This window comes from Ahaetulla prasina, chromosome 2 (assembly GCF_028640845.1).
Source record: "Ahaetulla prasina isolate Xishuangbanna chromosome 2, ASM2864084v1, whole genome shotgun sequence".
Taxonomy (NCBI): Eukaryota; Metazoa; Chordata; class Lepidosauria; order Squamata; family Colubridae; genus Ahaetulla; species Ahaetulla prasina.
In genome coordinates this window covers 133,052,057-133,077,531 of record NC_080540.1, presented here as the reverse complement: position 1 = coordinate 133,077,531, position 25,475 = coordinate 133,052,057, and the positions used below count along the sequence as shown (strand labels likewise).

At 41.7% G+C, this 25,475-nt stretch overlaps 1 protein-coding gene across 2 annotated transcripts in view; it reads right to left on the bottom strand.

Moving 5' to 3' along the window:
- Nucleotides 1-25,475, bottom strand: part of CACNA1G (calcium voltage-gated channel subunit alpha1 G) — a 491,081-nt gene that overhangs the window by 88,938 nt on the left and 376,668 nt on the right. For both annotated transcript variants that reach the window (XM_058168253.1, XM_058168254.1), the window contains one exon: nt 2,095-2,221. In XM_058168253.1, coding sequence (XP_058024236.1) covers nt 2,095-2,221 — 127 coding nt within the window. The remainder of the gene's footprint in view (nt 1-2,094; nt 2,222-25,475) is intronic.

The following is a 25,475-nucleotide window of genomic DNA, read 5'->3' as shown; positions in this document are numbered from 1 at the left end:
TATCCCCTTCTCTCCCTCAGGCTTTCTAGCCCCTCCTCTCCATGAGGCTTGCCCCACAGAAGCCTGTCCTATGCTATCCCATCCTCTCCAGAGTTATTTTCAAGTTGGGAGGGGGAGTAGAACGTTTAACTAATTAGCATCAGAGCGTGATATAATAATATAGGAAATACTAATGCTCTGATGGTCATTTCGAAAAATCCTTTCTTAGTGAGTTCCTAGAAGCCAAGAGGTAAATTTCAAGTTTGTAGGCTTTACGGTTCTGGAGATTTCGTGATTAAGGTGTGAATGGTTTTCGCTTTTAAATATATAGATTTTATATGATCTATTTATGTTGTTTTCTTGGTAAAATATACCAAGTGCAGTGAAATTACCTTTCGCTGCACTGTTTCAAATAATGCCTTTTGCCATTGTTGTTAAAGTGATCATTCAACATATTCCCATATTGCTGCTTCCCTACATAGGCAAGCTTTAACATATTCCCATATTGCTGCTTCCCTACATAGGCAAGCTTTTACATAGGTCAGCTAGTGTGACCTTGATATCATGAGTGATGCTGTGGGGGAGTACATGACATGAAAGCCAGCCTGGTGATCTTAAGCCAGTCACTGTCTCTCAGCCCTATTCACCTCATAGGGTGGCTGTTGTATGGAAAATAAGAGGAGGAATTGTATTGGTTATGTTTGCCACCTTGGGTTATTTATAAAAATAATAAAGGTGGAATACAAACAAACACCCTTGGTATATATTCCCTGCAGTCTTCACTCATCCCTCCCAGGAGCTTCCATCCCCACCATGAGGCAGCATAGCAGGACTTGGGAAGGAAGACATGGCACTAAATATGGATAAATATAAGGCTTACAAATGCTGAACATGAGCTCTGGTTTAGTTACAAGGATAAAACAGATATAACCAATTATGTATCAGCACATTTCTCCATAAATAATATATGAAGAGAACAGATGGGCACATTATTAAGTTACTATGAATCTTGCAATCAATTAAAAAACAAACCACTGGCATTATAAAAAATGTGGAATGAGCTTAAAATTCAGTTGCTTTCATTCCAAGTTTTGATTGGCTTACAAGAATGCTCATTCATATTATTATATTTAATAATGCTATGGATTTTTTTTTCTATAGAGATCATGTATAAAAGGAGGAGAGCTCTGACCTTAACTTTCAAAAAAGTAGATAGAAAAAAATATGAAATCCCTGCACAATATCTTTCTTGTTAATCTAGTATGTCAAATCTAGCTGACACCAATGAGGATTCCCATGCCCTCTACAACTGTGCATTGATGTATGGGTATGTATGTATGTATGTATGTATGTATGTATGTATGTATGTATGTATGTATATAAATAAAGAGAAGAAACTGATGAAGAAGAAGAGAAGGGAGGGGAAGGGAAGAAATTGGTATCAATGAGAACCATTGCACGATCATGCAGAGTAACAAGTCACTCTCACCACAGGCATGCATAGGGCCAAAATCTTATAATTTTGTAAAATCTTTTATGATTTTGATAATCTCAACGTGAAGAATTTAAACTCATGAGCATGCTGAAATCTCACACATGCTTTCCTGAAATCTTTCAAGATTTCATGGGAGGACATAGACCACCAGGTCATGAATTTAAACTCATGAGCATGCTGAAATCTCACACACGCTTTCCCAAAATCATTCAAGATTTCATGGCAGGACATAGACCTGGTGGTCTATGTCCCCCCATGTCCTATGTCCTAAGACTTGGTGGTCTCTTGAAATGTTGCCCATTCTAAACATGGTTTAATTTGGGGGCTCTACAGACTTCACATATGAATGTCACAAATGCCACTCTGCTTTCCCTGCATTATATGTCCACTGTTATGATCCAGTGTTTTATGCTGGTCTCTAAAAAGCATTCTGTATGAAGTAGCTCTAGAACACTGAAGTATGGACTTCTTTCCTTCTTTTTTAGTTGCGTCAGCACTTGTAGGCTCCACCTCTCATGAGAGACATCAATATTAGAAAAGATTGATGCGTATGAAATTCTCAAACTCTCTGTACTGAATGAGTAAAGTACATTTCTCAGGGAACTCTACCCAGAACCTACCTGGACTCCCAAGATGCCAAAAATGATGAAAAAAGCACAGCAAATCACAACAATGTTTCCAATGGGTTTCAGGGAGGACATCAGGGTTTCCACAACCAACTTCAGCCCTTGTGCTCGACTGATGACCCTGAAAGGCAAAAGAATAGAATAGAATAGAATAGAATTTTTTTTTTATTGGCCAAGTGTGATTGGACACACAAGGAATTTGTCTTGGTGCATATGCTCTCAGTGTACATAAAAGAAAAGATACGTTCATCAAGGTACAACATTTACAACACAATTGATGATCAATATATCAATATAAATCATAAGGATTGCCAGCAACAAGTTATAGTCATACAGTCATAAGTGGAAAGAGATTGGTGATGGGAACTATGAAACGATTAATAGTAGTGCAGATTCAGTAAATAGTCTGACAGTGTTGAGGGAATTATTTGTTTAGCAGAGTGATGGCCTTCAGGAAAAAACTGTTCTTGTGTCTAGTTGTTCTGGTGTGCAGTGCTCTATAGCGTCGTTTTGAGGGTAGGAGTTGAAACAGTTTATGTCCAGGATGCGAGGGATCTGCAAATATTTTCACGGCCCTCTTCTTGATTCGTGCAGTATACAGGTCCTCAATGGAAGGCAAGTTGGTAGCAATTATTTTTTCTGCAGTTCTAATTATCCTCTGAAGTCTGTGTTTTTCTTGTTGGGTTGCAGAACCGAACCAGACAGTTATAGAGGTGCAAATGACAGACTCAATAATTCCTCTGTAGAATTGGATCAGCAGCTCCTTGGGCAGTTTGAGCTTACTGAGTTGGCGCAGAAAGAACATTCTTTGTTGTCCTTTTTTAATGATGTTTTTGATGTTAGCTGTCCATTTGAGATCTTGCGATATGATAGAACCCAGAAATTTGAAGGTTTCTACTGTTGATACTGTGTTGTCAAGTATTGTGAGAGGTGGAAGTATGGAAGGGTTTTTCCTAAAGTGGCTTATTAACAGAATCCTAAGACCCGAGACTCGCAAACCACTTGGAAGGGAGCCTTCAAACTGTTCATAAAGGACTAATCGATACATAGAAGAGGAAACATGGAACTGCCATTGTGCCAATGAGAGAGTTCCATTGACTGACACCTATTCTGTTCAATAGACTTCAGTAAGAGCCAAGAGTGGAAAACTCTCTATATAATAGGCAATATATTTATCCAACAATGATAATGACTACAGGAGGCTAAATGTGATGCACGGCGTTATTACTTTACAATAGCATAGAAAGGCTGTATTTCTTAATGTCTGTGTATGTTTTTTTTTTTTACTTTTCCTCTATGCCACAAAAACTTTGTTGTATTGAATTACAATAATTCCTGTGGGAGTTTGTTCGAAAAACTAACTTGCTGGCTGGGGATTCTAGTAGCTGAAGTCCATACATCTTAAGGTGGTCAAATTTGAAAAACATGTTCATAAAAGTATTTGCTATCATAAATAGAATGCATATTGTAGAACACCTGACTTCTAGGCTAGGGTTGTAGCCTAGAGACAATTTTTAGGAAAAGCAGCTCATGTAATGTAGTTGTTGAGATGTTGGACTAGAGAAACCCATCTTCAGCTATGACATCTGACCCATCTTTGCTGACGATGTCAAACTATTTAACACCACCAACAATACAGCTACCCTTCAAAAAGACCTTGACTTTGTGTCAGAATGGTCTCAAACTTGGCAATTCCAAATCTCAACAAGCAAATGCTCTGTCTTACAAAAAAGAATCTAAACACTAAATACAAGCTTGATGGACATTACCTTACAAATGACCCCCACCCTGTTAAAGACCTTGGAGTTTTCATATCAAATGATCTAAGTGCCAAAGCCCACTGCAACTACATCGCAAAAAAGGCTTTACAAGAAGAGTTCTCCTCTGAATACAACAAAATACTTTATGCCACCAAACTTGAAATCCTGGGTTTAGAAAATTTAGAACTCTGCCGCCTTCAACATGACCTGAGTTTAACTCATAGAATCATTTATTACAATGTCCTTCCTGTTGAAGACTACTTCAGCTTCAATTGCAACAATACACAAGCACACAATAGATTTAAGCTTAATGTTAATCGCTCCAATCTTGATTGCAGAAAATATGACTTCAGTAACAGAGTTATTAATACTTGGAATACACTACCTGACTCTGTGATCTCTTCCCAAAATCCCCAAAGCTTTAACCAAAAACTGTCTACTATTGACCTCACCCCATTCCTAAGAGGTCTGTAAGGGGCGTGCATAAGAGCACAATTGTGCCTACCACTCCTGTCCTATTGTTTCCTTTCATTATATCCAATTAATATAGTTATTACATACTTATGCTTATATATATGCTTATATATTGTATAGTTATTTCATGCTTATGCTTATATATACTGTGTGACAAAATAAATAAATAAAATAAAACCCACAGGGTGACACTGACTAACCACCAGCAACCAACTGAAGCTATCCACAGGGCTGTTGTGAGTTAAAATTGGAGGAGGGAATACTGTTCTCATTGAATGACTGGAGGGAAGGCGGGATATAAGTCTGTCTGTCTATCTGATTCCTTAGCTCCACTATGAAGAGCAGATAGGACAGTGGCAAAACACCCAAAGTAACTGGATTACAGGTTAATATAATAACTTTGCAGCTGTAGACATTTCTGAACAGTTGAATTTACAGATTTTGCCAGATGCTGACCTAAAAAAAAGACATTTTGCCCACAGGCATTTTAAAACAATAGAATCTAGAGATTGTTAAGAGCAGCACATGCAACTTATATTCTTTCCCCTTAAGGCTACTGCCAACAAAAATGTCAAAATATGAGGAAAATTCTATATCAAAGGACAAAAATTGCAGGCAGTAGCCTAATATATTTCACACAGTGGAGAACCTCCTTAAACATATTTTATTTTTGATGTGTCTCTGTAATGGAATGTGGGAATAACCTGGGAGACAGAAGGAAGAGCCACAGCCTACACAATTATGTGGTAAGAGAAATCTGAGTCCAAAGAAAAGAAAGGGCTGGAAAAAGTGACTCAGAAGGGACCCTCCCTAGTTTTCTGGGAAGTAAAGGCAGGGGAGGTGAGGGAAACACTTTCAGACATTCAAGATTCTGTTACTACAATCAGTTACTCATGGTTTGGGTTTCCAGTCTGGTTGTCCCAAAGGTGCTTTTTCAAGAGGCAACTGGACTTTCTGATTTTTCTTTAAAGATGTTTCGCTTCTTGGATGAGAAGTGAAATGTTTTCAAAGAAAACCAGAAAGTCTGAAAAAGCACCTTTGGGAAAACTATGACCTAGATGACTGAAAATCTCCATAGATGTTTCCAGTCTGAACAACCTTGAAGTGTTGACAGTCTATATTTCAGCTCAATTTCTTATAACATACACAAGCACACAATAGATTTAAGCTTAATGTTAATCGCTCCAATCTTGATTGCAGAAAATATGACTTCAGTAACAGAGTTGTTAATACTTGGAATACACTACCTGGCTCTGTGGTCTCTTCCCAAAATCCCCAAAGCTTTAACCAAAAACTGTCTACTATTGACCTCACCCCATTCCTAAGAGGTCTGTAAGGGGCGTGCATAAGAGCACAATTGTGCCTACCACTCCTGTCCTATTGTTTCCTTTCATTATATCCAATTAATATAGTTACTACATACTTATGCTTATATATATGCTTATATATTGTATAGTTATTTCATGCTTATGCTTATATATACTGTGTGACAAAATAAATAAATAAATAAAACCCACAGGGTGACACTGACTAACCACCAGCAACCAACTGAAGCTATCCACAGGGCTGTTGTGAGTTAAAATTGGAGGAGGGAATACTGTTCTCATTGAATGACTGGAGGGAAGGCGGGATATAAGTCTGTCTGTCTATCTGATTCCTTAGCTCCACTATGAAGAGCAGATAGGACAGTGGCAAAACACCCAAAGTAACTGGATTACAGGTTAATATAATAACTTTGCAGCTGTAGACATTTCTGAACAGTTGAATTTACAGATTTTGCCAGATGCTGACCTAAAAAAAAGACATTTTGCCCACAGGCATTTTAAAACAATAGAATCTAGAGATTGTTAAGAGCAGCACATGCAACTTATATTCTTTCCCCTTAAGGCTACTGCCAACAAAAATGTCAAAATATGAGGAAAATTCTATATCAAAGGACAAAAATTGCAGGCAGTAGCCTAATATATTTCACACAGTGGAGAACCTCCTTAAACATATTTTATTTTTGATGTGTCTCTGTAATGGAATGTGGGAATAACCTTGGGAGACAGAAGGAAGAGCCACAGCCTACACAATTATGTGGTAAGAGAAATCTGAGTCCAAAGAAAAGAAAGGGCTGGAAAAAGTGACTCAGAAGGGACCCTCCCTAGTTTTCTGGGAAGTAAAGGCAGGGGAGGTGAGGGAAACACTTTCAGACATTCAAGATTCTGTTACTACAATCAGTTACTCATGGTTTGGGTTTCCAGTCTGGTTGTCCCAAAGGTGCTTTTTCAAGAGGCAACTGGACTTTCTGATTTTTCTTTAAAGATGTTTCGCTTCTTGGATGAGAAGTGAAATGTTTTCAAAGAAAAACCAGAAAGTCCTGTTGCCTTTTGAAAAAGCACCTTTGGGACAACCATGACCTGGATGACTGAAAATCTCCATAGATGTTTCCAGTCTGAATGACCTTGAAGTGTTGACAGTCTATATTTCAGCTCAATTTCTTATAACATGGACTATCATATCTCTTCTCTTATAATGAGCAAAATTGAATAAACAAATGAAACCTTCACAACCATAGTTTTACTAGTTCCCTCATTGGCAAGTTAAATAGTAATCTGTTTGTCAACATGGAAAATACACAGTTTAGCTTCATATTCATATTACAGAGTACAATTCAACAGTCAAATCCCTTCTTTCCTGTGTACAAAGGTTTATTTCCGTCAAAAGTCAAAATTAATGAATTTATTATAATACTATCACTAGCAATACTATTTCCTATTTAGGATGTGACAGCGCCGGAGGAAGACCCGCGGGTCCAGCGGACACCCCTCCACTATTTACCATCTTTATAACATCTCTACCATCGTTCCTCTCCCCTTCTTCCTTAGCCCACCCCAGGTCGTTTGTATGGGGTGGTGAACTGACTGAGTCAGCGGTTTTGTCATCTACCGCACATGGATTATCTCGAACTATTTCCCATCAGGACAGACTGGTCATGGTCATTTTATCATCTGTTATGACTTTTGCTGCCAACTTGACCAGCCCAGGATGGGCCTTGCCCGGACCGTCTCAGTGATGCGAACATTTACTGCGGCTGACCTTCTTGCCCTGCGAGATGCCCTCTCAAGGGTCTGGCCCTCCAGATTATCGAGGGCCCACCTTGAGGACGGGCTTTGGAGTCCCGAGAGGTGGCATGCGAAAAATAGGAGGCTTAGGGGTTTTTTAATTGGCTGTTTTAATAGATTTTTTAAGGGGAGTTTTAAAGGGGATTTTAAGGGGAAGGAAACCGACGGGCTTGGGTTGGGGGTGGGAGGAAGGGGTGGGTGTTGGGGTAACCCGTCGGGGAGTCCAGTTCCTGCACATGCTCGTGGCGGGGTTGGTGGGTCCGAGGTCATGGGGAGTCGGTGTTCCATTGGTGGAGGTGGTGCTATTTCCACGGTAAGGGGAGGGGCAGATATGGCGGAAGTGGGGCTCATATCGTGTTAGGGGTGCGCGCCGATGCTTACAGGCGATCGCGCGCCCGAGCCCTCAAACTTCTCCCGTTCCCGGATGGTCAGGATCCTCAGGGCCCTGGCCTTGGCTGATGTTATGCAATGCACGGTCCGTGGCCAATAAGGCCCCCCTAATTCACGATCTTATTCAGGGGGGTGCCGCGGACCTTATGGGCGTTACGGAGACCTGGTTGGGCCCAGAAGGGGGCGTGCCCCTTGTTCAGATGTGCCCACCGGGTTTCCGAGCATTTCATCAGCCGAGGGGCCAGGGTAGGGGTGGTGGGGTGGCGGTTGTGATTAGAGAGTCTAGAGCCGAGGAGACCACTGTACCTCAGATTGCCGGGTGCGAATCCTCTTTGTGAGATGGGGTCATAGATGTCAGATGGGCTTGCTGGTCGCGTACCTGGCTCCTTGCTACGTGACAGCTGCCCTGCCCGAGCTCCTGGAGGTGCTTGCTGGGGTGGCAGTTGAGACCCCCAGACTTTTAGTCGTGGGGGACTTTAACTTGCCATCGTCCGGCTCGTCATCGACGGTAGCTCGGGAGTTCATGGCTTCCATGACGGCCTTGGACCTGACCCAAGTAGTTGATGGCCCTACTCACGTTGGGGGTGGCACTCTGGACTTGATTTTTGTCTCTGGTCAGTGGTTGAGAGATCTGGACTTAAAGGAAATAGTCATTGAACCTTTGTCATGGTCAGATCACTCTCTTCTTCGCCTGGACTTTCTGACCGCCATTCATCACCGCAGGGAGACGGAGCCGACACGTTGGTTCCGTCCCAGGCGCCTGATGGACCCGGAGGGTTCGGACGGAGCTTGGGCCATTTCCTGAGGGTCTGGCACACGGCTCGGCTGAGGAACTTGTTGCGGCCTGGGAACGGGCCGCGCGGGGCCTTAGACCGGTCGTGCCTTTGCGACCTCTGACCCAGCGCAGGTCCCAACCAGCCCCTTGGTTCTCCGAGGAGCTGAGAGGATGAAGCGCCGGAGAAGACGCCTAGAGAGTTCCTGGAGGTCTAGCCGTTCAGAAGCTGATCGGACACTAGTGAAGTCCTATACTAGGGCTTACCTAGTGGCAATGAGGAAGCGGTACCTCGCCTCCTCCCTCATTGCATCGGCAGATAACCGCCCAGCCGCCCTGTTTCGGGTGACCCGCTCCCTCCTACATCAGGGGGAGCGGGATGACCCGTTGCAGGGACGTGCTGAGGAGTTTAACGGTTATCTATACGATAAAATCGTTCAGCTTCGGGATGGTTTGGACCAAGATTGCGGTGATACGGGTGAGACGGCTGAGGGCGGTCTTGGTGACATTGTATGGGATGAGTTTGACCCTGTCGCTCCCGAGGACATGGACAGGTTGTTGGGGAGGCTAAATGCCACCACATGTTTACTGGACCCGTGCCCCTCCTGGTTGGTGCTGGCCACGCAGGAGGTGACACGAGGCTGGCTCCAGGCGATTACGAGTGCTTCTTTGGTGGAGGGAGTCTTTCCGGCCGCCTTGAAAGAGGCGGTGGTGAGGCCCCTCCTCAAGAAGCCTTCCCTGGACCCGGCTGTTTTAGGTAATTATCGTCCGGTCTCCAACCCGCTCATGGCGAAGGTTGTAGAGAGTATGGTGGCATATCAGTTTCCTTGCACCTGGATGAAACTGTCTATCTAGACCTGCTCCAGTCCGGTTTCCGACCCGGTTACAGCACGGAGTCGGCTTTGGTCGCGTTGGTGGATGATCTCTGGAGGGCCAGGGATAGGGTTGTTCCTCTGCCCTGGTCCTATTAGACCTCTCAGCGGCTTTCGATACCATCGACCATGGTATCCTGCTGCGCCGATTGGAGGATTGGGAGTGGAGGCACCGTTTATCGGTGGTTCTCCTCCTATCTCTCCGACCGGTCGCAGTCGGTGTTGACAGGGGGCAGAGGTCGGCCCCGAGGCGCCTCACTTGTGGGGTGCCGCAGGGTCGATTCTCTCGCCTTCTGTTTAACATCTACATGAAGCCGCTGGGTGAGATCATCAGTGGTTTCGTGTGAAGTACCAGCTGTATGCGGATGACACCCAGCTGTACTTTTCACACCGGACCACCCCAACGGTTATCAAGTGCTGTCCCGGTGTCTGGAGGCCGTCGGGTCTGGATGGGGAGAAACAGGCTCAAGCTCAATCCTCCAAGACGGAGTGGCTGTGGATGCCGGCATCCCGGTACAGTCAGCTAAATCCGGCTGACCATCGGTGGCGAGTCACTGGCCCCGATGGAGAGGGTGCGCAACTTAGCGTCCTCCTGGATGAACGGCTGTCTCTAGAAGATCATTTGACGGCCGCTCCAGGAGAGCGTTCTACCAGGTTCGCCTGGTGCGCCAGTTGCGCCTTTCTGGACCGGGAGGCCCTATGCACGGTCACTCACGCCTCGTGACGTCTCGCCTGGATTACTGCAACGCTCTCTACATGGGGGTCTCCTTGAAGGGCATCCGGAGGCTACAGTTAGTCCAGAATGCGGCTGCGCTGGTGATAGATGGAGCCCTCGTGGCTCCCGCATAACACCCATCCTGCGCAGGCTGCACTGGCTACCTGTGGCCTTCCGGTGCGCTTCAAGGTTTTGGTGACCACCTTTAAAGCGCTCCATGGCATAGGGCGGGTTATCTGGGACCGCCTACTGCGACCAGATACCTCTCACCGACCCGTGCGCTCTCACAGGAGGGACTCCTCAGGGTGCCGTCAGCTAGGCAGTGTCGTCTGGCGGCCCAGGAAGGGCTTTCTCTGTGGGGGCTCCGCCCTCTGGAACGAGCTCCCCAGGACTCCGTCAACTTCCGGACCTTGACCTTCCGTCATGAGCTCAAGACACATTTATTCATCTGTGCAGGACTGCTTATGCTTATATATACTGTGTGACAAAATAAATAAATAAAATAAAACCCACAGGTTGACACTGACTAACCACCAGCAACCAACTGAAGCTATCCCACAGGGCTGTTGTGAGTTAAAATTGGAGGTGGGAATACTGTTCTCATTGAATGACTGGAGGGAAGGCGGGATATAAGTCTGTCTGTCTATCTGATTCCTTAGCTCCACTATGTAGAGCAGATAGGACAGTGGCAAAACACCCAAAGTAACTGGATTACAGGTTAATATAATAACTTTGCAGCTGTAGACATTTCTGAACAGTTGAATTTACAGATTTTGCCAGATGCTGACCTAAAAAAAAGACATTTTGCCCACAGGCATTTTAAAACAATAGAATCTAGAGATTGTTAAGAGCAGCACATGCAACTTATATTCTTTCCCCTTAAGGCTACTGCCAACAAAAATGTCAAAATATGAGGAAAATTCTATATCAAAGGACAAAAATTGCAGGCAGTAGCCTAATATATTTCACACAGTGGAGAACCTCCTTAAACTTATTTTATTTTTGATGTGTCTCTGTAATGGAATGTGGGAATAACCTGGGGAGACAGAAGGAAGAGCCACAGCCTACACAATTATGTGGTAAGAGAAATCTGAGTCCAAAGAAAAGAAAGGGCTGGAAAAAGTGACTCAGAAGGGACCCTCCCTAGTTTTCTGGGAAGTAAAGGCAGGGGAGGTGAGGGAAACACTTTCAGACATTCAAGATTCTGTTACTACAATCTGTTACTCATGGTTTGGGTTTCCAGTCTGGTTGTCCCAAAGATGCTTTTTCAAGAGGCAACTGGACTTTCTGATTTTTCTTTGAAGACGTTTCGCTTCTTGGATGAGAAGTGAAATGTTTTCAAAGAAAAACCAGAAAGTCCTATTGCCTTTTGAAAAAGCACCTTTGGGAAAACCATGACCTAGATGACTGAAAATCTCCATAGATGTTTCCAGTCTGAACAACCTTGAAGTGTTGACAGTCTATATTTCAGCTCAATTTCTTATAACATAGACTATCACATCTCTTCTCTTATAATGAGCAAAATTGAATAAACAAATGAAACCTTCACAACCATAGTTTTACTAGTTCCCTCATTGGCAAGTTAAATAGTAATCTGTTTGTTAACATGGAAAATACACAGTTTAGCTTCATATTCATATCACAGAGTACAATTCAACAGTCAAGTCCCTTCTTTCCTGTGTACAAAGGTTTATTTCCGTCAAAAGTCAAAATTAATGAATTTATTATAATACTATCACTATTTCCTATTTAGGATTCCTGATCTTGCTGCCCATTAAGAGAAATTTCCATCGCTTATTTTGCTCCTTTTCCAAAGCTCTAATAATGCATATTTTTTCTACATTTCATTTCTAATTAAAAACTGAAATTAATATAGTACTGTTTGTCATCCTTTTCTCATCATTATTTGCATTCCCAGGAAAACAGACCTTGGCTGATCTCATTAGAAGGACTTTCTTAATTTAATTGACCTCAAATGCTTTAATTCTCACATAGTTGTGGTGTGACATTATTTCACCTAAATATGTGGCAGCATTAATCAAATCAGATTTATATTTTCAGTGCCATTTGTTAATTCTGATTTTATTTTGGCTGATCCATTACCTGCTGTATTAGCCTTTAACAATGGCTAAATGTCCTTTGGAATTACTATTTCAAGATTTCTGAGTCAAGCAGATTTGTAGGAACATATTTGGGCAACAGATCCGGTCATTTTTTCCCAAGCAAAATTACAAATACCTATAATTATTAAATACGCAACAGGCTGTTTTGTCCTTCCTTCTTTATGCACCAATATACCCATCTGCATATTTTAACAGTAATTCTACAAATTACTGTGAATGTGAATGTGCTTCCATATATGCAATAATGAATTTCATATCCCTAAAATAACTCTGGATGGGTCAGACATACTTAGCTTCAGAATAGATCAAACATACTTATGGTAGCTTCAGAAAGGTCATTCGTCTCCTGTGAATACAAGAGTGTTGTATGAAGCTACCTGAATACTTAATCATATCATTGGCCCATCTAACTCAATTCTTGGGAAATTTCAACATACAGTTTAGCGTGACTTGAATAAATTGAAACAAGCTTCAGGCTTGAATGCTTCCCTCTTTTCCTTCCATACAAATGTGAAGAAAAGTTTGGAACATTTCAGTTCCTTTCTATATATTTGAAGTTTGTTCTATTACTCGAGCTAACAAAGGGCTACTAAGTATAGTTGATGGACATGAAAAATCTGTGTTTAATGTAAATGAGAGCCAAATTGTTTTGAAGTCTTTGTAGCCATATGGAAAAAAAGAAAGTCCACATTCCAGACTGATAACTTAGAATGATTTAAATATGAGATGGTTGCTATATCACTTCCTCTCAAAGTATTTATTTATTTATTTACATCCTAATTTTATTATTTTTATAAATAACTCAAAGCGGTGAACATATCCATCGCACCTTCTTCCTCATCTTTTCCCCCTCAACAACAACCCTGTGAGGGAGATTGGGCTGAGATAGAATGACTGGCCCAAAGCTAGCTTACGTGGCTAAGGTGGGACTTGAACTCACTGTCTCTAGCTTTCTAGCCTTGTGCCTTAACTACTAGACCATTCATTTCCTTAGACATTTTCTGAACCTGGGTCATTTTTCAGGCAAAGCTGAAACAGCAGAGATCAATATCACAGAAATTCAGATTCCGCCTTCTATCTCTCTATAGGACTACCGAAAGTCATATTTTGCATTCTCCATGGGGATGTATACAGATGAATTCTAATTTTATACAGTACATTTGACAAGTCATTCTCCAAAAATGAATAAAATTCCTCACAACTCTCCCCTCCCTTTTATTTGATTTGATCTTAACCTTTGATATGAGTTATATCTTTCTAAACTCTCCTTTTACTAGCTCACTGTGCTACATTTTTGCAGGACTTTTAACCATGGAGCACCCTAATGAATAGGCGAGGAAATGTCATAACTGTGGATTACAGTCTTACAGTTGGGTAGTGTCAATATTGCAGTCAAGAGGGAAGGTAGAGATATATAAGAAAACCAAGCAGCTGAAATTACTGCATTAAAGCTTCCTAAAGACAAGAAGAAGCACATTAATAATTGATGTTAATAGTGACTTGCTTTGTGATAGTGGCCCCCCTCCCTGAACCACCCTTCTACTACTGCAATGCTCTCTACATGGGGCTCCCCTTGAGGAGCACCCGGAGGCTCCAGCTGGTCCAGAATGCAGCTGCGCGGGTGATAGAGGGAGCCACTCATGGCTCTTATATAACACCAATCTTGCGCAAGCTGCACTGGCTGCCTGTGGTCTTCCGGGTGCACTTCAAGGTACTGGTTACCACCTTTAAAGCGCTCCATGGCTTAGGACCGGGATATCTTCGGGACCGCCTTCTGCTACCACATCATTATTATTATTATTATTATTATTATTATTATTATTATTATTATTATTATTATTATTATTATTATTATTATTAATTGAATTTTTATACCGCCCTTCTCCCGAAGGACTCAGGGCGGTGTACAGCCGGAGATAAAATACAAAATATGTACAATTAAAACAAATTAAAAACATAGCAAAATTACAAAAACGGCTAATAATTAAAATTAAATTTAAAATATTTAAGAATATTAATAAAACCCCAATTTAAAATCAAACTATTATGCCAGTCCCGCTTGAATAAATAAGTATGTTTTTAGCTCACGACGGAAGGTCCGAAGATCAGGCACTTGACGTAGGCCAGGGGGGAGTTCATTCCAGAGCGTCGATGCTCCCACAGAGAAGGCCCTACCATGCCTCCCACCGACCGGTGCGCTCCCATAGAGAGGGGCTCCTGAGGGTGCCGTCGGCCAAACAATGTTGGTTGGCGACACCCAGGGAGAGAGCCTTCTCTGTGGGGGCACCTACCCTCTGGAACGAGCTTCCCCCAGGACTTCAACAACTTCCTGACCTCCAGACCTTTTGCCGCGAGCTGAAGACGTATTTATTCTTCCGAGCAGGACTGGCATAAGAGGGTTTTTTTAATTGGACTTTTAAATGGGGTTTTATTTTATAATATGTATTTCAAAATTTAATTTATCGGCCTTATTGAATAAGTTTCTTAATAGTGATTGTATTGTATTGTACTGTTTTTATCTGGCTGTTAACCGCCCTGAGTCCTTCGGGAGAAGGGCGGTATAAAAATTAAAATATTAAATATTAAAATATTATTACCTGTCATACTCCTATGTTAGGACTATAACTCTCAAGCATTTGGTATTATGAGGGTACCAGATTAGAAAACAACAACACAGACTTAACAATTGCAATTAGTCCTTGACTTAAAACAGTTCTTTTAGTGAACTTTTAAAGTTACAAAAGGTACTGAAAAAAGTGATTTGTGACCATTTTTCACATTTATGGCCATTGCAAAATCCCCATGGTCACATGACCAAAATTCAGTTGCTTAGTAATTGACTCATATTTATGATGGTTGCAGTATCCTGGGTTCATGTGAGCCCCTTTTGTGACCTTCTGATAAGCAAAGTCTCTGGAGAAACCACAGTCACATAACAACGGTGTTATTAATTTAACAACTTCAGTGATCCACTTAACTGTGGCAAGATATGTCATATAATGGGACAAAATTCACTTAAAACCTGTTTTGCTTAACAACAGAAATGTTGGGTTCAATTGTGGTCATAAGTCAAGGACTACCTATATTTCAGTAAACTCACATTCCTAGAATCGGACAGTATATGAGCCACTACTACATTAAAATTTACTATATTATTATTATTATTATTATTATTATTATTATTATTATTATTATTATTATTATTATTATTATTATTATTATTATTATTATTATTATTATTATTATTAAATTTTTATACCGCCCTTCTCCCGAAGGACTCAGGGCGGTGTACAGCCAAAATAAAAAACAGAATATATACAATTAAAACAACATTTAAAACATAGCAAATTATAAAGGCTGATAATTAAAAATTTAAATTTTAAATTTTAAAATATTAAGAAAACCCAATTAAAATTCAGCACTATTATGCCAGTCCCGCTTGAATAAATAAATATGTTTTGAGCTCACGACGGAAGGTCCGAAGATCAGGCACTTGACGCAGGCCAGGGGGAAGTTCGTTCCAGAGCGTCACTGCCCCCACAGAGAAGGCCCTACTCCTGGGGGCCGCCAGCCGACACTGTTTGGCGGACGGCACCCTGAGGAGACCCTCTCTGTGAGAGCGTACGGGTCGGTGGGAGGCAAAGGGTAACAGCAGGCGGTCTCGTAAGTACCCGGGTCCTAAGCCATGGAGCGCTTTAAAGATGGTAACCAAAATATTACCAAAACTATAGAGATGTTTGCACCCATAATAAACTACCATAATACAATATTACAGAACCTAAGGAAATCATAACTAATCTTATTTAAACCAATATATTAAATGTGTAAAAAGATAAGGTTGTGGATTTGATATAACTTTTTATAAATAGTAACAAACTTGTTAGGCATTTGCAGAAATGTAAGGAATACAATCCTAGGAAAATGCTTTTGAACTGGGGTTCAAAACAGCTGTTATTTCTACTCCTCCCCTAGATAATTGCCTTGATCACCATCATGGCATTATAAAAGATAAAGACCAAGTTAATAGAATACCCTCCCCAAAATGAATCAACCACATAACCAGACATTATCTTAAGGATAAAATATGCAGGGGATTATTGGCACATTGGCTGCTATTAACCCCTATGCAGTCCCTGTAACAGTTAATATTAACACAAATTAAATAATGATAAGTGACAAATTAAGGCTTACAAGACAAGTTACAAGTAATGAACTGTAGCACATTTGGTCTACATCCTGTTGAAAGGGAGGATGTTTTGAGATAGTGAGGACAGAAAACAGAATTATTTGGGGAACTGCTTAGAGGAAGGAAAAGTTTTGTTCTGGAAAAGAAAGGATTTTTTGAGAATCCAGATCATACATTTGGTTATCAAACAGCCTCCGGGGTACAATTTATGTAGTAGACAACTTGTAAGTTCTTGTTTCTTCAATATGGGCTGCTTCTAAACAATAAGATATTTTGCTTTCACTGTAACTAAACCATTTTTATATACAGAGAGAGATGAATGTAAAATCTCACATTCTAGATTGTGTAATTGATGGGGCAGCATTGTGAGAAACTGCTCTGAAGAAGTGGAATAGGACAGGACAGGACAGGACAGGAAAACAGAATAGAAAAACTTTATTGCCACTTTAAATGTACACTGATCAGCATACATTAAAACAAAATTTTGTTGTATTCAACTCTCAAAAGATATGTGGGTATGCATATACCCACATACACACACATATATGACACAGAAAAACATCACAGTCTAGTTCAAATGGTAAAAAAGAAAATCCTATGAGTTTTCAAGACAGACGTTTACAGAATCTAGTAGTCCTGCTATAGATACTTTGAAATCTCCGTCAAGAGGGGAGCAAGAGAAACAGACCATAAAGTGGGTATGTGGGGTCTCTAACAATGCTTCATGCTCTAAGCGCACAGCACTTATACACAGTATCCTTAATAATGGGAAGCAAGCTTCCTATAATCTTCTCAGCTATCCTTACCACTCTCTGTATAGACCTTCTATCTGAGACACTACTACCACCAAACCAGTAGTAGGATTCAAATCCCATTGCTACTGGTTTGTTCATGGGCGCGTGCATGCATGTGATTCTGCACATTCTGCACATGTGCAGAGACATCTGGGTGGATGGGCGGAGCCTCCCGCCACCACCACTACCAGTTTGCCCGATCCGGGGCAAACTGGTAGCAACCCAAACCAAACCAAACCAAACAGGGATGCAGTTTGTTAAAACGCTCTCAATCGTGCCTCTGTAAAAAGTGACCAGGACAGAAGAAGAAAAATGTTCTCTCCTCATCTGACACAGGAAATTCTTTTTCTACCCTGATTTGTGAATGTTGTTAGTCTATTCATTCTCAACTTGTGTCTCAGCATGGACCAAAAGAAATATGACGCGGAAGGTCAAAAAATAAAAAAAGAAGAGGAGGAAAAGGCAGCTAATAATATGGAGGTAGCCTCTAAACATTCCTTGAAATTACAAACATATGAAATTGTTTTAATACTGAGTTAGAACATTGGTTGCCCAATACTGTCTACATTAGTTTCTCCCAGCCTGGCATTCTTAATAAGTATATTAAGAACGCTTTTCACTTTGAAAATAGTAAAAGCTCCTGAAAGACTTTGCTTGCATTGCATATTGCCCCCTCCTCAAGCATGCTTGCTACTGCGTGTTTGATCCTTTGTTGAGGATTGGGACTGGCAGTGTTCTGGTAGCATCCCTTCTTCCACCTTACCTTTGGCCAGTTGTAGTTAACTACTAAGATGCAGGATTATGCAGATCAACATAGCTGTTCCCACCCACCCCCATCCCTCCAGCTTTAAGTATTTAAAAAGACTGTCATCCTTAATTCAGCTCAGAGACTTTCTCCCTTCATCCTGAGTTTCCTTCTCTTAAACTCCCTCCCTGTCTGAATAGTCTTTGTCTTGAGTGTTAAGAGTTCCAGTGGCTGCTGTTGTATTTTCTCAGGGAAAACTCCCTCATCCTTACCAGCCTTCCTTTATTAGGGCAAATCTTGGTGGGACACGAGGGGCAGTTCACCCCTTTATAATAAATGTATCATACAGCCTTTCCTGGTCTGGGGATTTCCAGATGGGCTGGAATGCCAACTGTTTATCAAAGAGGAACTGCTTTGGCTAAGACTGGTAAAAAATTAATCTTCAAGCATCTGAGTAGTCCTGATTAAATTAACTATGCTAAGCCCAGCCTGCAGTATTTCACCAAACAATTAAAGCAGTAGAGCTTTTAAAAGCTGTCTCTAAGTTATAGAAATAAACTTATTATATTTTCAATATTATCCCTCTTCTGCTCTCTTTAAGTTAAAAAAAAATCCAGCATAGTCCCCAGCTATAATAGAAACATAGCATTTCTCATCTCAATTACTTTTCCTGACCGAGTCTCTTCTTAAAAAAAAACAAAAAACAGCAAATGGATGGATCATGTTTATTTTCAGCTATGCAATGCACACGTTTAATGTGTCTTAATTCAGGTAGAAGGTAAGATATGTGTTAGTTTCACGTCACCTGCCTTAGACATGAAGCCTTGAGTAAAAGTCGCAACCACATGACTCTGGCCACTATTAATGATGCTTGCACAACTTCTATGAAAGCGAGGGTTTTAATGGTGTGGTTAAAGCTGGCTTGGATCAAAAGGCCAAGACTTCACACAGACGACATACCATGTGGAGCAATGCCCATCTGGTTTGCATCCTCTGTGGCCACCACATCACAGAGTGCATGTATGAAGTGGCGCCCTTTGGGCTAAAAAAAGACAATTTTTTGTTTAAACTGTCTCCTACCAAAAGGAGAAGAAAAAAAAAAAGCCATGGGCTAGAGAAAGAGTTTTGGAAATAAGCAGGCAGGTTTTGATGAAAGCTTTGTAAGAGCTAGATAGGCTTTCCAGTGGTCTTCAGCATGCATTCTTTGTCCCTTTCTCATGACCTTTGTTCCCTGTCTCCTGCACCCTTTCTCCAGAAACCTGACCTTCTATGGTTTCTGGGGGAGGGTGGAGAAAGAGGGAGGATAATAGATTCCTTGAAGCAAACTGTATCATGAAAAATAATCATCTGCAAATGGTTACAAGATGCATTATGCAACTTGCATCATTTATTCTGAGCACTGAAACCCACTTTTAGATTTATTTCGTGCAAAGCACATACACTTTGGCCTTAAACCCTCTATACCATTTCACTGGCTTCAATGATAATTCAGTTCTTATGTCTCCAGGAAATAAAAATGTAAGGACTTTTTGCAGAAAACAACTAATTCTGAATCACTGAAAGATGGCAGCATGATTTTATTTGTGGGCTCCAGGCATCATTAATCGATGCAGTTTTCTCAGATGCAGAGCACTGCTGGATCATGTTTGTGTAGGACCATCAACAACGAAGAAATCATATTTTCAGCATCTTAATGGTAACTTGGACAAGCAAATTACCATATCTTATCCATGGGAGCCATTTCCATTTGCCAGAAAGAGAGAGAAGAAGAGTGCGGTAAGAATATGAAAGAAAAGAGCTACAAAATGATTCTTGTATCCTCATGTTATAAAAGCTGAATAATTCATAAATATTGGAAGCCAAAGTCAGGGCACTCAACTTACCAAAATTATTCTACATACATTTGTCTTGCAGATGATCTCAGACACTGCAGTTTGGATGCTTTAGGTAGAAATACTTTGATTGTGATCAATTCATACATACAAGGGACCTACAAATACTACTATATATCAGGGAGTTTTTGATAAATAGTTGCTATCCTTCCCTTCCCTTCTTTTTAAAGGACTTTGCAGAGTGGTGTCATATACCACAAGCCTTAATAACGAAACCCCTCATCAACCCTTATGTCTCCAGAATAAAATATGTCAGTTTCATAAGGGCAGTCCTCAAAACCTTTTTCTCTGGATAAGAAGAAAAGTAGAAGTGAGAGTACTATTCCTATATTTCACATAACTCTGGTCTGCTCAACCATAATGCTTTTATCAATTAAAGAAGAAATAATATCATGGACGAAAACTTTGGCTGAATTGAAGAAGATAAAGTTCCTGCCGCAATTTTTCCTTTTGGGAATTATAACGGATTGTACAGTGACTGAGACTAAATTGATCTTGAACTTAATAACAGCAGCAAGGCTGCTGATTGGACAATATTGGAAGAAAAAAGAATTACCTACAATAGAAGAATGGATATTGAAAGTTATCAACTTGGCTGAGATGGCAAAAATCTCAGCCTTTTTGAAAGACAATACGCAGGAAAGATATTTAATTGAATGGAAAAAATGGATTGATTATTTACAAAATAGATATCAGATTAAGAGATATCAGATTGCCTTTGAATAATTAGGATGTATTATTTTAGAATGTTATGGGGGAGGTTAGGAAATGAAAAGACTCGGATGAGGCTAATTGGATTAGAAGGGAAAATCTTAATCTATGTTTGGTTTATGTGTAATAATACTTTGTGATTGACCCGGGAAGCCGGGGGAAGGGGGGGAGGGGGGAAGGGAGGGGGGAAGGGGTTTTTGAGGGGGGGAGGGGAGAAAAGGGGGAAAAATGTTTGTTTGTTTTTTAAAACTTTTTCAATAAAAAAAAAACAATACTTTGGCTGAAAACCCATTTCATCTTTATGGAACCTATACTTAAATATTCAAGTTTTTTCCTCCTTTGTTTCCTTTTCTGTTACTGTAAATCTCTAGAAAAAGGGATTCATTTGGATAATATGGCATAAAGATTAGTTAAGACAAGTTAAGAATATGCCATTTTATACTTTGGGATTGAAGAGACAGAATTGGAAGACTGGAGAAAAACCTGCACTTTGTATCTGATTGTATCTATACTCTTACACTGACTTAGGCAGGAAAGTATCCATGGCAGTCTTCTGGAGCAATGGAAGAGCCAGTTTGGTCTAATGTTTAAGACAGTCTAGAAATCAAGAGACTGTGAGTTCTAGTTCTGCCTTATGCATGAAAGCCAGCTGAGTAACTGAGGCAGTCACTGTCTCAGCCAACAACTTCAGGCTTGGATGAGCAACAAGCCAGTCAGTCAATTCCTTTGCAACCAATGGACCAACACTCAATTGATGTGGGGGGAAAAACCCAGACCCTGCACTGGTGGGAAAAGGCTAGGAAGAAAAAACAAATCTTCTGAGACAATGAAACACAACTAACAGCCAGAAAAGCTAGACAATCTTGTAGAATAGCAGCTATAATGGTTTGTGGGAATGATCTTGGGAAACACGGGGAAGAGACATAGTCAGGGAAACAGTTGGATAAGAGGCAACTGAGCCAACAGAAGAAGCATAAACATGATCCTCCTTAATTTCTTGGGCAGTAAAGGTGATGGTGGAGGAGCTGTATTTTTGCCATAGTGGCAAATATCGGGTATATTTTATATAGGTTCATTCTCCGAGCTTGTGGTTTGGTTTCCGAACGTTTCGTTACAAGGTTAGGTAACATCTTCAGCAGAGTTTAGGGGATGTGAGTGTCAATGTTCTTCTGTTTATAAGGGCTTCAGGTGTGGGTGTGTCAAGTGAGGGTCTTGTGATAGGTCAGCTGTGAACCATCAGTGAGTCTTGTGATGACTGTTGTGATAAGGAGGTTACATCAGGTCAGGATCATTGGGAGGTGAACTGCTGGTGTGGGGGGGTATTTTGTGGCTTGGTGGAGGGTCGGTGCCATCTCTGGTTGGCTGTGTGGTTGATTTGGATTCTGAGGGGTTCGTAGGCTGGCTGTAGGTCAATGTGTCTGTTGATGGAATTGCTTGTGAAGTGCCAGGCTTTGATGAACTCATGAGAACTGTATTTTCAGACTTGCAACATTCTGTTAATGTAACCCTATATAGTGAAACAGAATTAGCCCATCTAGTCACGCTTCCTATATGGAGTATCTGGCAAGACTGACTGCAACAGAGAGGCCATTTCTTGACAGGGAGGGTTATGTGTGTGAAGGTAGCTCACCAAGCAATGCAACTGCTGCTAAAAGGATGGTTTTTCAGGAAATATTGCCATACAATATGAGCACATTGCCATACAGCACTGAGACGGCTTTGGTCGCGTTGGTGGATGATCTCTGGAGGGCCAGGGATAGGGGTTGTTCCTCTGCCCTGGTCCTATTAGACCTCTCAGCGGCTTTCGATACCATCGACCATGGTATCCTGCTGCGCCGGTTGGAGGGATTGGGAGTGGGAGGCACCGTGTATCGGTGGTTCTCCTCCTATCTCTCTGACCGTCGCAGACGGTGTTGACGGGGGCAGAGGTCACCCCACGGCGCCTCACTTGTGGTGCCGCAGGGTCGATTCTCTCGCCTTCTGTTCAACATCTATATGAAGCCGCTGGGTGAGATCATCAGTGGCTTCGTGTGAGGTACCAGCTGTACGCTGATGACACCCAGCTGTACTTTTCCACACCGGCCACCCCAATGAAGCTATCAAGTGCTGTCCCGGTGCTTGGAAGCCGACGGGTCTGGATGGGGAGAAACAGGCTCAAGCTCAATCCTCCAAGACGGAGTGGCTGTGGATGCCGGCATCCCGCACAGCCAGCTGAGTCCACGGCTGACTGTTGGGAGCGAGTCATTGGCCCCGATGGAGAGGGTGCGCAACTTGGGCGTTCTCCTGGATGAACGGCTGTCTTTGAGGACCACCTGACGGCCGCCTCCAGGAGAGCTTTCCACCAGGTTCGCCTGGCGCCAGTTGCGCCTTTCTAGACCGGGATGCCTTGTACACAGTCACTCACGCCCTTGTGACGCCTCGCCTGGATTACTGCAATGCTCTCTACATGGGGCTCCCTTGAGGGGCATCCGGAGGCTGCAGTTAGTCCAGAATGCAGCTGCGCTGGTGATAGAGGGAGCCCCACGTGGCTCCCGTGTGACACCTATCCTGCGAGACTGCACTGGCTACCTGTGGCCTTCCGGTGCGCTTCAAGGTGTTGGTGAACGCCTTCAAAGCGCCCATGGCATAGGGCCGGGCTATTTACGGACCGCCTGCTGCTACCGAATACCTCTCACCGACCTGCGCCTCACAGAGAGGGACTCTCAGGGTGCCGCCGGCGCGACAGTGTTGCCTGGCGACGCCCAGGAAGGGCCTTCTGTGGGGCTCCCGCCTCTGGAACGAACTCCCCAGGACTCACAACTTCCGGACCTCCGAACCTTTCGTCGCGAGCTCAAAACTCACTTATTTATCTGCGCTGGACTGGGTTAGTTTTAAATTTATGGGTTTTTAATGGGTTTTTATTCTAAATTTTTAATTTTGGCCAATTTAATAAGTTTTTTAAATTGTATTTTAATTGTATTCATATTGTATCATGGTGTATTTTTACTTGGCTGTAAACCGCCCTGAGTCCTTCGGGAGAAGGGCGGTATAAAAATTTAAATAATAAATAAATAATAATACAGGGAGCCTATAGAAACATAGTGCTTTCCAAGATGCTATGGCCACTAATGGTTAATGTCCCCACTAGGCTCGCTGCTCTGGAATAAGTGCTCCCTGACAAAGAGGAAAAATCACTCTCTTTCTCTCCCCTGTGCATCTTTCAGTTTGCAAACAATATTCTTTCTGAAAGATCTGAACAACAATTTGCAATCATGAATTTGTTACCTGTTCTCTTACCCTTATAGCAAGCTTTGGACCATACTGCTATTTAAATTGTTGAGTCTTTCTTAAAAACTATGTGCGGAAAGAAAGGAAAATATGACAGAAGGAGATAGAAAAAAGTTCCATAAAACCGTACCTCTTATAAAATCAGAACTAGATTTACATTTATAGCCATTATGAGTCATATAGTTAAATTATGCAAGTTTATTTAACAATAAACTTGCATAAACTAATATATGCAATTCAAGTAGTTTAAATAGTCCCCCATTAGGACTGTTACTGATAAAATTCATATTTATATATAGAAAGAGAGGCATGTTTTTCAGGCCATTTGTGTAATTGATGGCAAAGGGAGATTCTCTTTTAAACCTTTTCCCCTTATGCTGTTCAAAGTAATCATTGCATTGCATGTTTTATGATTTTAATAATGTGGATTGCTGTTACACTTTTTCTGATGGCAGCTGCTTTAAACCCCTCTGCAAGAAAATTCTAAAAAAAAAATGTAATACCAAGTATTTGCAGTAATACATTAACACTGTTCTACAATGATCACCTACATTGTATTTAGTTCTTTCCTTCTTTAGGCTTCTACGTCACTGAATTCCCACAGGTTCTGAGCATCTTACAGGATACCAACAGAAGGAGTTAAAATGGTCCCATGTATTAAGGACCAACCATGAAAGGCCAGCCATGGGATAAGCTAATCTCTGCATCTCTGCCTTGTTAAAATTTCAAGTCTTTACAGCCCTTCGGAAGTCCAGTAAAAGTGGAGGAAGATTGGCTATCTGGGGATAAGATGTTCTGTAGAAGACACTTTGTTCCAGTCAAAGTTTCTCTTGAATGAAACTTTTTCCTAGCCTAGGCATAATTTTTATATGAAGCAACAGACATGGGCAGTGTATACATGTGGATAGATGCTCCTAAATCTCCAGCTAGCAGCTATTAAATCAGTGATTCCTTGATTTGGACACCAACGCCTGGATTGCCACTTCAAAAATCATCTGGAACTATGTGGAAAATTCCTACTGCAAATGGTTTATTGCAGAAAACTACAGGGCTCATATATTTAACTTCCACTGTTGCTTGCTGTCTATATGAACTGGGTCTCAGGCCAATCCTGCTTTAGCCTTTAAAGGAAACTAATCAAGGAGAGAAGCAACCCAGAAATAAGGAGAAATTTCCTGACAGTGAAAACAGTTAACTAGTGGAACAGCTTGCCTTCTGAAATTCCAAAGGTGCTTTTTCAAGAGGCAACTGGACTTTCTTGTTTTTTCTTTGAAGACGTTTCGCTTCTCATCCAATAAGGTTCTTCAGCTCTCTTCTTGGATGAGAAGCGAAACGTCTTCAAAGAAAAACCAGAAAGTCCAGTTGCGTCTTGAAAAAGCACCTTTGGGACCACCATGACCTGGATGACTGAAAATCTCCATAGACACTTGCCTTCAGAAGGTGTGAGTGCTTCATCGCTGGAGGCTTTTAAGAAGAGATTGAACAACCACTTTTCTGGAATGGTATAGGTATTGGAGCAGGGGTTTGGACTAGAAGACCTCCAAGATCCCTTTCCAACTTTGTTATT